The following is a 15,571-nucleotide window of genomic DNA, read 5'->3' on the forward strand; positions in this document are numbered from 1 at the left end:
CTAAGCCGTATGTTTTCCAATGATTTAGAGCCCCTTGAACAGGAAGACAGTTCTTCACTTCATGAGTCCATATCTCCTGGTGTAAATGCCATTCTAACAGATGCTCCCATGTTGTTTCGGGATATCGAAAAATATCAACGTGAAGATCCGACGCTGGCCCCGATCATGGAAACCCTTTCTTCTGGGGAATATGTAGTCCCTTATGTGTTGAGGAATGGTGTTTTATGTTGCCCGTCGAGGCATGATCAGAAGATGAAAGTTGTAGTTCCAGCTGTTCTTGTACCTATGATTTTCAAGTACTACCATGAGACCCCATTAGAGGGGCATTTAGGCATCTTCAAAACTCGAGAAAAGATCCGAGATATGTTTATTTGGAAAGGTATGGACGGTGAAATCCGTGAGTTGGTAAAGGCTTGTAAATCTTGCTTGCTTAGTAAACAAGCGTCTCATGGAACGTCTTTATATCGACTACGTAGGACCCTTCCCCGAATCAAAGGGGAACGCCAACAAATTCATTCTTGTGTGTGTGGATGGTTTCACAAGATTTTCCTGGTTATTTCCGACTAAGGTGGCTACCGCTCAGTCCACTATTTCTTGTTTAAACTCCATCTTCGCTTCTTTTGGTCCATGTCAATACATAGTTTCTGATAATGCTAAAGCTTTCACCTCCAATCTCTTTCGTAAATTCTGTTTCGATCTGTTCATCTCACATGTAACTACCTCAGCATACTATCCTCAACCATCTCTGGCTGAACGGGTCAATCATAATCTGAGATCAGCTCTTATTGCCTACCATCATGATGATCATTCCAGGTGGGACACGTCCTTGCATTGGTTAGCTTTCGCTTTGAATTCGGCAGTTCATGAATCTCATAAGTTTACTCCAGCTTCCTTGATATTTAAGTTTGTACCTAACACGCCGCTCTCTAGCCTTTGGTCTCTTAGTGATATTCTACCTGAGACAATAGATCCAGATAATATTAGAGATCTTTGGAAGAAGACTAAGGCCAACCTAAAAATTTCTCATGAAAAGGTTAGGGAAAGATATGATCGTGGACGGAGGCCCACCAATTTAAAGGTAGGAGACCAAGTTATGGTCAAGAACTTTGTTCCCGCGGGCAAGCTTGCCCCCAGATTTCATGGGCCGTGCATTATTTTAGATTTTCTTACACCGGTCACATTGTTAGTGAGCAATCCAGCCACTGAGAGGATCTTTAGGGTACATATATCACAAATTAAACCCCTGTAGGGTCATTGTTAACTTTGTCATCTATGTGTTGCAGCGGCGTAAAGGTTATATTTTGGTTATTTTTTCTGAGGCCTTCTGCCCCAATATAGTTTAATTGTTATTGTAATCAATATTTGATGTAAGACCTTACCCATGAGTTATTCTGCTGCCCTTTCCTGTACGGCCATTACCAAGCTCCCGTCTCCTGCTAAACCATACCAACGGCATTTTAAAAAAAAAAGTCTCCACGCCGCTGGCCCCTCTGCCTCACCACCCTAAAGCATTAGTTCCAACAACAATTCTGCCGCCAAGATTTTACTGTTTCAGTGCCCCGCAGCCGTGTGGCGCGTTACCCCCACTGTGGTGGGGTAAGGGCCCACCCCACTCCCGTGATGTCTTCCTGGGTACAGCGCGCCGGAGTCTATCTCCCGGCACAGGCTGATGTGTGGCGCACCATCCGCCAGCTTATCTCTGGACTGTAAACAAACTTCGCATCTGCGGCGGGCTTCACCACGACTATCCCTCTCATAGTGCGGGAGAGAGGTATCTTAAGGTACTTAAGGGGTCCGGGCGACCTTGACTGGACTTTGGCAGTGGAGGCTGGTCTTGCCGTTAAAAGTAGCAACATGTACCTGGTATTCTACGGCAAACAAGACACTCTAAATCTGGAGTCTAACTAGTTATCAATGAAAAGACTTCAATTTGTTTTTCTCTTTCTTCAAATTTTTCTACTTCAGTATTAAGCGGCTGTTTCATTGATTAATGTTTCTTCCATGTACTTAAACAAATCTATCACCTGGGAAGCAAAATTTTCTTCAAGTTGGGTTAAACAAAACTTGGACTTTTGTTTTGGAAAATAACTTTATTAAACATTCTTCTGTGTCACCCCTTGGAAGGACTTTTGGGGGGGGGGGTCTGTACCAGTTGGTACACCTATACGCCGCACATTTGAATTTTCCGCCTTAAATTACTCCTCTACAGCTGAAACTCTGAACTTTAAAACTGAATTAATTCTGTACCAGGCAGTACACCTCTACGCTGCAAAGTTCAATCTTCCGCCAATAAATCCTCCTCTACCGGAGAAACTGTGAACTTTTAGAACTGTATTAATTCATGAGTTTTCTCAGAAGAGGTCTCTACTATAAATTTTGGGATTACAAAGTTGTCTATACTGTGTGGATTTCAACGTGTTTTGTTTTCTATGGATCAAGAAGTGGGGACATTCTCTCACAGATGTCTCCACCCAAAAAACTATGATTATGCACTCTGGTGCGAAGTGAAGGAACTTTTCTTGAAGAAATTTTGTATTTATAAGTTTTGGTCTTTGCTAAATTTTGTTCTTTCATTTGTGGGTTGGCAATATTAAGCTTTCTTTCCGCCTGTTTTAAACTTAGCCAATCAGTAATTTCTGTAATTAATTTTCCACCTATCAGAGGTTTCTTCTTCGAATTTCCATGTGTAACTCTTAGCTACCCAATAAAGTTGAGTGGGTGTGTCTTTATTATTCATGAAAGGTCTCGAATCTTCCACGAGGGTTTAAAAACTGCTGATTTTCTCGGCTCTTTGCCACTCCAACAACATCTAGCTTAGTGTATGGAAGTATAGCAGGGGGCGGGTTGCGCCTCTTCCTTCGAGCAGCAGCTCTTCTGCAAAGGTAATGGCCTCTTAACATCTTTATTTCTTTCTTGGTCAGCAGTTTTACCCCTGGGGAAGGTTCGAAACCTTTTCAAGTATCCCTCCTGTTTAAAATGTAACTTAGTGCCGGCTTATGTAAACATTTTCTTATTACTTTAAATGTAAATTGGGGATAGAGAGTGCTTTACCCTCTCGAGCTCCCTTTCATTTCGACTTGAGGTGACTATGTTTTCGTAACTGATTTTCTAATCTTTCCTAATGTGTTAAAATTTTCTTATACAAGTCACCTATGTAGTGTGGGAATAGCCCCTGTGTATTGGCCTAGCGCCACTTAGGTTTTAAAATGTGTATTTAGGAGTGCTAATTCACGTCTCAATTCCTTTTGCGTTTTGGGCCGTTTTTATTAACCTAGTATTTGTCCAATAAGGCCCGGTGGAATGGGTACAAGATACCCCTGTTTCTTTGTAAGTGTGCCTTGAGGGCAGTTTGTAGTAAAGTCTGTTTATGGCCTTTTGATAGGCTTGAATGATTGAGAGTGGTCAGCTCTTTCTGGTATTTTGGAAGGTGCCTCTAGGAGGCTTGACATTACGAGGTGGGAGCAAATGCTCCATGTAATTAGGGGTTTTCTGCCCTTTGGTAATTTGTGGTTGTGAGCTGAGAGCTCAGAAATTGTTAAAATTTGGGGGCTCGTAGTTCAGAATTGTAAAAAACCCTTAACTTGTGCTTTCATTTGTAAAGTTGCATTGTACCTGATTTTTCTTTGTTATTTCACCTAGTGAAAATATTTAAATCTTGTTATCAGTTGAAAATATAACCTTTATTTAAATTTTAAATTAATCTTTCGGACTTGTAGTTAGACCCATTCCAGCCCGCACCTTCTTTCACCTCTGCTGATCCACCAAAAATGGTAACACTATTAATTATTGTGAAAAAGTTTTATTTACAATGTTCAATGTAGAAGTTTATCATATCTTTTCTTGGCAATTTTATAAATCACTTTAATTTATCATACAATAAATCAGTGTACACTGTAAGACAGAGCATACATGTATATGATCTCCAAACATATTCATTATGAATCAGTCATCTATTAAAACATGGACACTTCTGCTTTTTAATTAGTTCAATATTATACGGTAAATCTTGTAGCAAAATGAGTACTTATCAATAAATACCAGTGTATCTTTAAGCCGATTAAAGAATTTTTCAAGTTAATTAAAGATTAAAACAAAGAAAAAGGAGAAGAAAAGGAAAATAAAGGTCTGGTACTCATCAAACCTGGGACATCTGCATGGAAATGAGGGACAATAACCTGTAGCCCAGTGATGCTATGAAACTTACAAGGATAATGACAACATATATGAAAGCTCTTAGATTTAAAGGGCCATTTTCTCATTAAATAAGAGCCAATAGGAGGAACTCTTGTATGCGTATCTGTTTTTTACATTTTTTAAACACATATCAACCTGCCTAAAATTTGAACAAAATCGAGGACCCCACTACTTGGCAGAATGATAGTGAAACGGACTCGCAGTTCCGATGAAACACAAGATTCACAGGTAGTCGGCTAACATCACAGATGGACTGGACCCACTGTACGTACAGATTATTTATATTCTGCTCACCTGGTAGTTTGCAAGTTAAGTAATAGTATCTACACATATTACTAACGGAGGGGAAACAGTTATCCCTGACTGAGAATGTTTGTTTAAAACCATGAGATGGGAAGGTTCAAGATGGGGGTGAAGGGTGACCGAATGTTGAAGGAAGAAATGACGGACAAGACAGTCAAAAATAGGGGGACATTTCACTATTTTGGGGAACAACTACATTTTTAACCGTAATTTGAAAATGACAAAAATGTTAACATTTTCAAAAGCATTGTGTTGCCAGTTTCCCACATTTTTTTGACCAAGAGTACTCTGACTGAGGTAATGACATAGAAAAATACATTTCACTCATCGTTATTGTATAATTTCTTTTCCAAGTCTGTGGATTGAAGACCATCCATCGAAATGAAAACATGTAAAATTCAACAAATTCTGAAATAATAAAATAAATAAAAACATTTATAGTCTAAATGATATCACAAGTTTGTTTTAAATTCGAAATAGAGAAAAAGTAACATATTCATTGCACTTCTTCGTTTTATCAGTTAGATGAAATACTTTCTAACTGAACTTGTTGGACTGATGACCTAGATGTTAGGCTAATTTAAACAAGTAAACGAGCATCAGCACATGTTCTAAATGTCAACCTCTAGTTATAACTACTAAGTGTATAATTAGTGAAAACCTCAACATAAGTCATAGGATTAATGGTTGGTGCTAGAGGAACCATTTACTCTCTTTTCCACCCACTTCTGCAAATCATTTAAATTCAAACAGGCATTAATAAAAGAAATTGCAGTGACTGCCTTGAAATATCCCATCCAAATCCTGAAGAACCACATCTCCTAAACTTTTTAATGCAACAGCATACAGTATTTTTTTAATGAAATTTTAAAAAACATTGAAATTAATTTCATATAACATACAGTATGTCAAATGTGCTATCCAGCTCACAATTACTTTTAATATCCATATTGTCTTTTTTTGTATACTTTATCCTGTTGGGAAAAGTCAAAATAAATAAATATTACATCATTTATCTTGCTTGAAACTATGTTTACCGGCACTTCTTGCACAAACCAAAATGTCTTTGTTATTCAACAGATCCGAAATGTTTCTCCAAAGATGCTGTAACCTGCTTCTTTGCACTTTCAAAGATCATACTGTTAGCAACAGTTATGCTATGTTTAGTTGAAGCTAGATGGCAGGACTGTTGCGTATTGTGAAAATTTGTACCGTTGACAATAACATGAAAATTCATTCAGAGAGAAAACAAGACAATCTCAGGGAAAATGATGTCCCACATGATACATTTACAAAATATCTTAAAATAGGGACAGTTTGTCACCCTACGGGGATGGGAATCCACCCACCTCCCTTTTCAAATTGCACACTGAAAAATACCGATTGTTATGAATTGTTCAAGTTCTTAATCTATTTGTATTTGTAAACACCATGCAAATGTTGTTCACTGCAGCTCAAAGATGTTTGCGAAGTGAGATGCTGAATGGTGAACTAAGGAGGTGGTCCAGGAGATCTCTTCCTCACACAGATGTAGTTGCCAGTAGGGCTGCCAGCAATACACTTATCGAGACCAATGCTACCCGACCAGAAGAAGGTTCTGTAAAATGAAAGAGCCCATTTACATAGAAATTCTACTAAAAATAACCTTAGAATTTCTCAGTCTGTCGAGTGAAAGATACAAATTTGTAAAATACTAATTTAATGCATACCAAGGTATTCTTTGAGGGACTGTCTGGCCGAAGCGGTAAAGGCTTTACCTTCCACCCATCCAGGAGCCTTCATGGGCTGTATGGAGATCACATTACACACATCTCAAGGGATTCTTTGTCAGTTTAAGTTTCAAAAATGATTGTGATGCAGATGAAAGAGTAACAAGAATAATTAGGTCTAAAATTTGATATTATGGTACCAATTTTCACTGTTTCTTTAAAACCTGATGAAGCCACAACTCAAGATGAATGCCAGGAAATCGCACTAGAAAATCAACTTTTATACCTGTGGGTCTTACTGGACAAAAGTTTAACTTTTAGGCCTCATTTCAATAAACTAAAGCTTAAATCAGATAAATTTCTTCAGGCCATTGCTACTGCATGCAGTCCATCATAGGGAATAAACTCAAGTACTCCGTTTTATACACTACACAACCTTTGTTCCAATAATACTGTATTGTGCTTCATTGTTTCATTCTACACTTGAAATGCAGTGGGCTAAGGAAAAACTTCTGCAGATTCAGAGAGGAATCATCCTTCGAATTTCTCATGCCTAACGCACAATATCTACACAAGTAGCCCTTGTCATCATTGAAACAGAACCCCTGTTCTTTACTGCCATCGGAACGGCTGAACTCATATTAATGAAGTAAAACAAAACATCACCTGCACCCATTCTTAAAATCACACTGGAGAAGAACTGTCACTTCCTGGAAACCGGTCACCCTAGTAACTTCAAGACTTACATTTGCAGTAGCTGCTCGCTCCACCATGACTACTATATCTACACAGACGGCTCTCACACACCTAATAACACTAATCTGACAAAGTGGGATGTGCATTTGTTGTCTACAAGAATAACAGGGAAGTATTTTCAGCCCAATACAAATTGTCATCCAGCTGCTCAGTATTTGAAGCCGAGCTATGGGCCATCAAGTCTGCTGCAGAGTGGTGTGAACACAACAGTAGTAGTGCTCGGATACTAAGTGACTCACAGGCTGCATTGAACACAATCAGTGACAAGCACAATGTCAATCAAATAGCTGCTACTATACTCTAAGAACTAAAGCACAGCAGTGCCCCCACATCTGTCTTTCCTGGATCAGAGGGCACACTGGTTCTCCTGGAAATGAAAAGGCAGGCATCCTTGCAAAAGCAGTCTCCTCATCTAATATAGAAATCACCTACAACAAATCACTCCCAAGCTATGCAAAAGCCCAAAACAAAACACTTCTAGTAAGACAGTGGAACAACCTATGGACATCAAGTATAAAAGGGTCTGTCACAAGAGAATTTTTTTCCCCAACATATATAGCTGACTCCAGTGCAAAATATTAGAGCCATAATTCATTCTCGCTCAGTTTCTCTCCGGCCATTAAAAGTTTAGGTGTTACTTTGAACGCTTCAAAATTAACACTGCAGACGATTACTTGTACTTTTGTGGATCTTCACAAATGGTGGACCATTTACTGTTCGACTGTGCCATCTTTGGAAGGATAAGATTCGAACTTGAATGTCACGTAAACAATTGTAATGTGGAACTCTCAAAGCCATTATACCATGTGTTTAGGAAATACTGCTGCTACAAACAGTTCCTTAAGCTCATTCACCACATCTTCAATAATTTAGTTTCCTAATTTTGTTTCAAGGACCAATAATTTTAAAAACTTATCAAAATTATAACCCTGATATACTCATGTACAATAGGGTTCAAACCGTCAGGATGTTCAAAAAACAAATAAATATTATCTTGGCGCAGATATTTGTGAGAGAGCATACAGGTTGTGTTATAAGAGACAGCTGTCTTAGACTCAACATAAAAACAATAATTTACAGGCAAATGCAACCATCCAACAATCACTTTACATGAAAAATCCTCAGCTTGTTTCCAGTCATTCGACCGAGTCAGGAATGGAATGAATGAAGCCCCCATCTAGCGGTGATGATAGGAATTGTGCCGGCTGCCAAAGCCTTTTGCACTCCTCTGGGGAAATGATTAATGACTGACAGATGAAATGAAATTATATTGGAGACTGTCGCTGGAATGAAGGATGACAGGGAAAACCGGAGTACCCAGGATTTGAACTATGGAACGCAGTGGTGAGAGGCCAGTATGCTGCCGCCTGAGCTATGGAGGCTCTCCAACAAGTACGCTATATAAGCAATGTAAAAGCTAACTTTTGCAGCCCATTCTATAAAAACCTGTGCAGAATGGCATTCAGGTAAAGTTATTTATTCAACTATTTACTGTATCTGGGGAAGTCTGTGAGTCCCTTCATCCCCAGGTCCGCCTGCATTGCAGAGCTTGCAGTGGAAAAAGATATCAATTATTACAGCTAATTACTGAAGGAAAAATACAATGGAAAAAGAATGGAGAAATTCATGACAAAAAGACATTCGAAGATGGCACAGATGTACATCAGAAGATGTTTCTCATGTTGCATTGTCAAGGTCACGATTGCCAACCTCCAGTCGGAGATGGCATCTTAAAAACAAGAAATAGTTACATCAGTAAGTATGTACAAAGAGACGTCGGAAAATAACCGGAATTTTTTTTTCCTTTTTTTCTTTTTTGTGTGTGTGTTTTTTTTTTCTTTCAATAATCCCGCACTGGAGTTTGCAGGTGATAGTACTGGAGAGGTCTGACTTTGAGTGATACAGTGCAAAGAAGCACATCATACGCCTCAGGTTTCTCAGTTACAAGGAAACAGCTGAGGAAGGAGGCTATGTTCGCTGTACCCAACATGGATCTCAAGTTGAAGCAGTGCTCTTCAATTAGATTTTCTGTTCTCCTGGACAAAACTCCAACACAAACAGTGGAAATGTCGTAACAAGCTTACAGAGAGGAAGCCAGGGGAAAGATGCATGTTTTTGAGTGGCACAAACGTTTTAAGGATGGTTAAACTGATCTTGAAGATGCTCCATGCCCCAGAAGACCCTCAACTTTGAAAATCATCATCAATGTGAACACAATTGATGTCGTGTTGCAGGAAGACTGCCATTTAACCATTGAACAGATTGCTGGAATGATAAAGATCTCCTGTGGATCAACCAAAGATATTAAACCCAATGTTCTAGGACATAGAAAAGTTTCAGCAAAGTGCGTGCCACGTGTGATGAATGATGAACAGAAGGCTCACCGCTTGATGGCATGTCAAGAATGGAAAGGGAGACTTTGGCGAGAATTAGATTTTTTGGACAGGGTTATCACATGTGATGAGTCCTGGTTCCATCATTATGACCCAGTGACAAAACAGCAAAGTGCCCAATGGAAACATCCTTCCAGTCCAAGACCAAAAAGGCCAAAGTTCAAGCAAGTGCAGGGAAAGTCATGCACCTTGTCTTTTTTGGTAAGCAGGGTATTGTGTACAATCATGCAGTGAAAAAGCAACGTACTGCCGATTACTATGTTAAGTGTTAAAGAAGCCGCTGAAAAGAAAAATTGCAGGGAAAAAACAAACTTTGTGTTGGCAACTTGCCTGCCACATTTCATTCATCATTTGTCACAGTTGGCAACGTGCTGCTGCGTCCATTAATATAGTCAGACTGAACATAGTGACCGGCAGCTGTACACGCACTTTGGTGTACCTCTACATCTTCTTGTACATATGTGTAAATGTTTAGTGTTTATTTATGTGTAATAAATATTTGGATCACCTTCTGAGTGATGTGCCGTGTCTGCTCGTTTAGGCCAGTCTGGTCCTCCATCTGACTTGTTTCAAAATTGTATTTGTGCGCTTATGGAAATGAACCTTGTTAAGTGCGTCCGACATGTTGTTTCATCGTTCGCAACACTTTGCTCAAACAGGACGGATCCTGCACCAGGACAATGCACCTGCGCATTGGGCAGTCAATGTAGTACAGAAATATTTAAAATAGTTATATTTGAATCAGCCTTGTCAATACACTTATTAATGAAAGAAAAAGAAAAATTAAAAAATAAATAAATAAAAATAATTTTCTTTCATTAATAAGTGTATTGACAAGGCTGATTCAAATATAACTATTTTAAATATTTCTGTACTACATTCAGACTAGTCAATACGGATCATACAATCATCATTTTAACCTATCATGGTTAAGTTTATAAACAGTTGGGCAGTCAAGACACAATAACCGAATTGGGCATTGAGGTGATGCCATATCCACCCTATTCACCTGACCTAGTACCATGCGACTTCTACCTATTTTCTGGAGTGAAAAGGAACTTTGAGGTCATCATATTGAAAGTGATCAAGAAGTAAACAACGCAATTTCAGGTATACTCAACAGACTATCAAGAAAGGGCTTCGAGGAGTGTTTTGAACAGTGAACTGAATGCTGAAAATTTTGTATTGTGTCTAAGAGAGAATACTTTGAACATCTGTAAGTGAATTTGAATAAAGGTAGCCAGTATTTTGCTGTAATAAAATCATTTTGGGTCATTTTTGACACCCCCTCGTAAGTTACTGTAATCAAGTACTGGTAAGTAAACCATTAAGTATGTAAGTAGCCAAGTTAGTAAATACATAAGCAGAAATGAGGTTGTCAGGGGCTGAAAATAAATGGGTGCAGAAGGGCTGCGACTGACAAGGCGAGTATCTGTTTGAGGACAGCAGAACAAGTTGTTCCTTTTGGCCTGAGGCTTACTTGGTGCTCTGATTGTTAAGACATTAAGTCTTTAATGGTTTGACACAGTGGTTAGCCAGTTCAAGTCCCATCACTTGAAAAATTGCAGGGTAGGAGAGGTGGTGGTATACAGGGTGAGCAACATAAAGCGGAACCAGTCCCACAGCCCGGCAGTGCAGCCTGCACACGGGAGGTGTGTGCGTGACAGGTAGTCTGCAGTAAATACATTGTCACGTAAGCTATTTCTAACAAACAAACACAAAAAATAAAGTAACTCACATATATCATGCCAGGAGATGTTGAAACTGCCTCCCTCCATTATTCAAGCATTTTTGGCACCTGCTTAGGAAATTGTTCATTACCCTTCGGTAACTTTGTACCCATTCGAAGAGCAAGTTGTTGAAGTACTGAACGTAGTTTAAAATTATTGTAGTGTATTGTAGTATCTGTACTTAGTCTGAACGTAGTTTAAAATTATTGTAGTGTATTATAGCATCTTATTAGAAAGTAGTGTGTTTATTCTATTACTGTGAAATATTTGTATAGTATAGTACCGTTTCTGTGGTATCTGTAGTAACTCTCTTACTAAAATTCTGTTGTTGTAATTAGGGAAGACTTAACTGCAGTTAAGAATTATGTAATTCTTGTGTATTATTCTCTGTTTCCAGTAATTAACAGCAATTTTCATCATGTTAGCGTGTTGTAGGAATAAAAATAGTACAATTAAGTAGTATTGTAGTGTAGTAGTAGCCTATATTAAATAACTTACTGTCGTGTGTTCTTTGTGAACCTAGACAATATTTCTTTCCTTCCATTTTTATTTTGCACAGAATAAGTTATCTTATTTTTCCTTTTCTTTTCATTATTTAGTAAAAAATGGTTAAGCAGTGCGAGTGTAGGAACTGTGGGTGTGGCCATGCATTAAGGAGTATGAGGGCAGAGTTGGAGAGCTTGAGGGAGATAATTAGGATACTCTCAGAGGACAGGAAGGAAAGTAGGCCTCCAAACAATGTACAAGATACAGTAGGTGTAATAGAGGGATTGGAAGGAAATGGGGGAATTGTGGAAGACAGGTGGTCTAATGTTTTAAGGGGATGGAGATTGCGGGCTGAGGGCTCCATTCAGGATCAAAATTCAGGACAGGTGTCGGTGAGAAATCGGTACGAGTCACTGCAGGTAGAACAACCGAGGGAAGATGAGGAACAGGGAACTGTTGCCGAGAAGTTTGGAAGTAGGAGAAAGGGAAGAGGTAGGAAAGGAAAATGAGGACTAATGGATAGGAAAAGACAGGTGGAACAGGGTCATGGGATGGAGAAAAGGGGGGAGGAAATAGCTTCTGCAGCTGTCAGGAAAGATAGGACTGACCAGGAGGGGAGGGGATCAAATGAGGTGGGTAGGGTTGAGGCTCTGGTCATGGGGGATTCTATCGTTAGACATGTCGGGAAAGTGTGTGGAGGAAAGGGTACCAGAGTAGAGTGTTATCCAGGAATTAGGTTAAGGCAGATGTTGAGGAAAGTAGAAGAGAAGGAGGAGGGAAAGGAGAAGGTGGTAGTGTTTCATGTTGGTACTAACAACGTAAGACAAGCAGGTATAAGTACCAACATAGTTGGGGATGTGTGGGATCTGGTAAATGCAGCATGGGTGGAGTTTAAGGAAGCAGAGATTGTTATCAGTGGCATACTCTGTAGAAGGGATACTGACTGGAAGGTGATTGGGGATTTAATTGAAACTATGGAGTGGGTATGTGGGAAAATGGGAGTGAAATTTCTAGATCTAATGGGTGGGTAAGAGATAGGGATCTGCGCTCAGATGGCCTTCGCTTAAACTGCAGTGGTACATATAAGTTAGGAAATTTGTTTAGAAGAGTTATAGGGAGGTACATTCAGGGAAACAGGGTGTGCTAGGGAGCGGTGTTAAGGGAACAGGGAACTGGAAATCAAGTAGGGATGACATAAAACTGTTAGTGCTCAGCTGTAGAAGTATTGTAAAGAAAGGAATAGAATTAAGTAATTTAATAGATATATACTTACAAGATATTGTAATAGGAGTTGAATCATGGTTGAGAAATGATATAATGGATGCAGAAATTTTCTCACAGAACTGGAGGGTGTATCGTAGAGATAGGATAGGAACAGTAGGATGGGGAGTATTCATTCTCGTGAAAGAAGAATTTGTAAGCTACGAAAAAGTTAAAGATGACAAGCACAAAATTCTAGGGGTACGGCTCATTTCTAAGGATAATAGGCAGCTTGATGTCTTTGGAGTGTACAGACCAGGAAAGGGTAGTGCAGATGCTGATTCAGAATTTTTTGATGAGATAATCAGCTATGTGGGAAACAATAAGGAAAGGAACGTGATCATAGTGGGTGATCTCAATTTACCAAATGTCAATTGGGAAGGTAATGCAAACGACAGGAAGCATGACCAACGAATGGCAAATAAGTTAATATGGGAAGGGCACCGGATTCAGAAAGTGATGGTACCAACTAGAGGGAAGAATATTCTGGATGTGGTGCTGGTAAAACCAGATGAGCTCTATAGAGAAACCGAAGTAATAGATGGTATTAGTGATCACGAAGCTGTTTTTGTGGTGATTAAAAATAAATGTGAAAGAAAGGAAGAGAATAAAATTAGGACTGTTAGGCAGTACCATATGGCTGATAAAACAGGCATGAGGGAGTTTTTAAGAAGTAACTATGATCGGTGGAAAACAGTAAATAAAAATGTAAACAGACTCTGGGATGGGTTTAAAGCAACTGATGAGGAATGTGAACATAGGTTTGTACCTTTAAAGGTGGTAAGGAATGGTAAAGATCCACTATATTATAACAGGGAAGTAAAGAGACTAAGAAGGAGGTGCAGGTTGGAAAGAAATAGAGTTAAAAATGGCTGTGGAAGTAAGGAGAAATTGAAGGAACTTACTAGGAAATTGAATCTAGCAAAGAAGTCAGCTAAGGATAACATAATGGCAAGCATAATTGGTGGCCACACTAATTTTAGTGAAAAATGGAAGAGTATGTATAGGTACTTTAAGGCATAAACAGGTTCCAAGAAGGACATTCCAGGAATAATTAATGAACAAGGGGAGTGTGTATGCAAGGATCTTCAAAAGGCAGAAATATTCAGTAAGCAGTATGTAAAGATTGTTGGTTACAAGGAAAATGTCTAGATAGAGGAGGTGACTAATACTAAAGAAGTATTAAAATTTACCTATGACAGCAATGACATTTACAGTAAAATACAAAAGTTGAAAACTAGAAAAGCAGCTGGAATTGATAAGGTTTCAGGGGATATACTAAAGACAATGGGTTGGGATATAGTACCATATCTGAAGTACTTGTTTGATTATTGTTTGCATGAAGGAACAATACCAAATGAATGGAGAGTTGATATAGTAGCCCCTGTATATAAAGGAAAGGGTGATAGACATAAAGCTGAAAATTACAGGCCAGTCAGTTTGACATGCATTGTATGTAAGCTTTGGGAAAGCATTCTTTCTGATTATATAAGACATGTTTGCAAAATTAATAACTGGTTTGACAGAAGGCAGTTTGGGTTTAGGAAAGGTTATTCCACTGAAGCCCAACTTGTAGGATTCCAGCAAGATATAGCAGATATCCTGGATTCAGGAGGTCAATTGGACTGTATTGCGATTGACTTATCTAAGGCATTTGATAGGGTAGATCATGGGAGACTGCTGGCAAAAATGAGTGCAATTGGACTTGACAAAATAGTGACTGAATGGGTGGCTCTTTTTCTAGAAAATAGAACTCAGAGAACTAGAGTAAGTGAAGCTTTATCTGTCCCTGTAAAAATTAAGAGGGGAATTCCTCAAGGCAGTATTATTGGACCTTTATGTTTTCTTATATATATCAATGATATGTGTAAAGTGGAATCAGAGATAAGGCTTTTCGCAGATGATGTTATTCTGTACAGAGTAATAAATAAGTTACAAGATTGTGAGCAACTGCAAAATGATCTTGATAATGTTGTGAAAACCGAGCTCGATAGCTGCAGTCGCTTAAGTGTGGCCAGTATCCAGTATTCGGGAGATAGTGGGTTCGAACCCCACTGTCGGCAGCCCTGAAGATGGTTTTCCGTGGTTTCCCATTTTCACACCAGGCAAATGCTGGGGCTGTACCTTAATTAAGGCCACGGCTGCTTCCTTCCCACTCCTAGCCCCTCCCTGTCATATCGTCGTCATAAGACCTATCTGTGTCGGTGCGACGTAAAGTAACTTGCAAAAAAAAAAAATTTGTGAAATGGACAGTAAGCAATGGTATGATGATAAACAGGGATAGAAGTCAGGTTGTGAGTTTCACAAATAGGAAAAGTCCTCTCAGTTTTAATTACTGCGTTGATGGGGTGAATGTTCCCTTTGGGGATCATTCTAAATACCTAGGTATTAATATAAGGAAAGATCTTCATTGGGGTAATCACATAAATATGATTGTAAATAAAAGGTACAGATCTCTGTACATGGTTATGAGAGTACTAGGGGTTGTAGTAAGGATGTAAAGGCAAGAGCATATTTGTCTCTGGTGAGACCCCAACTAGAGTATGGTTCCATTGTATGGGACCCTTACCAGGATTACTTAATTCAGGAACTGGAAAAAATCCAAAGAAAAGCAGCTCGATTTGTTCTGGGCGATTTCCGACAAAAGAGTAGCGTTACAAAAATGTTGCAAAATTTGGGCTGGGAAGACTTGGGAGAAAAGAGACGAGCTGCTCGACTAAGTGGTATGTTGCACTAATCT

General features: G+C 39.1%; 1 protein-coding gene across 2 annotated transcripts in view; it reads right to left on the minus strand.

The window, feature by feature from the left end:
• Nucleotides 1-3,783: 3,783 nt before the first annotated feature.
• Nucleotides 3,784-15,571, minus strand: part of LOC136857304 (multiple epidermal growth factor-like domains protein 11) — a 216,760-nt gene continuing 204,972 nt past the window's right edge. For both annotated transcript variants that reach the window (XM_067135877.2, XM_067135878.2), the window contains one exon: nt 3,784-6,094. In XM_067135877.2, coding sequence (XP_066991978.1) covers nt 6,018-6,094 — 77 coding nt within the window. In that variant the 3' untranslated portion in view covers nt 3,784-6,017. The remainder of the gene's footprint in view (nt 6,095-15,571) is intronic.

Source organism: Anabrus simplex, chromosome 1, assembly GCF_040414725.1.
Source record: "Anabrus simplex isolate iqAnaSimp1 chromosome 1, ASM4041472v1, whole genome shotgun sequence".
In the NCBI taxonomy this organism is placed as follows: domain Eukaryota; kingdom Metazoa; phylum Arthropoda; class Insecta; order Orthoptera; family Tettigoniidae; genus Anabrus; species Anabrus simplex.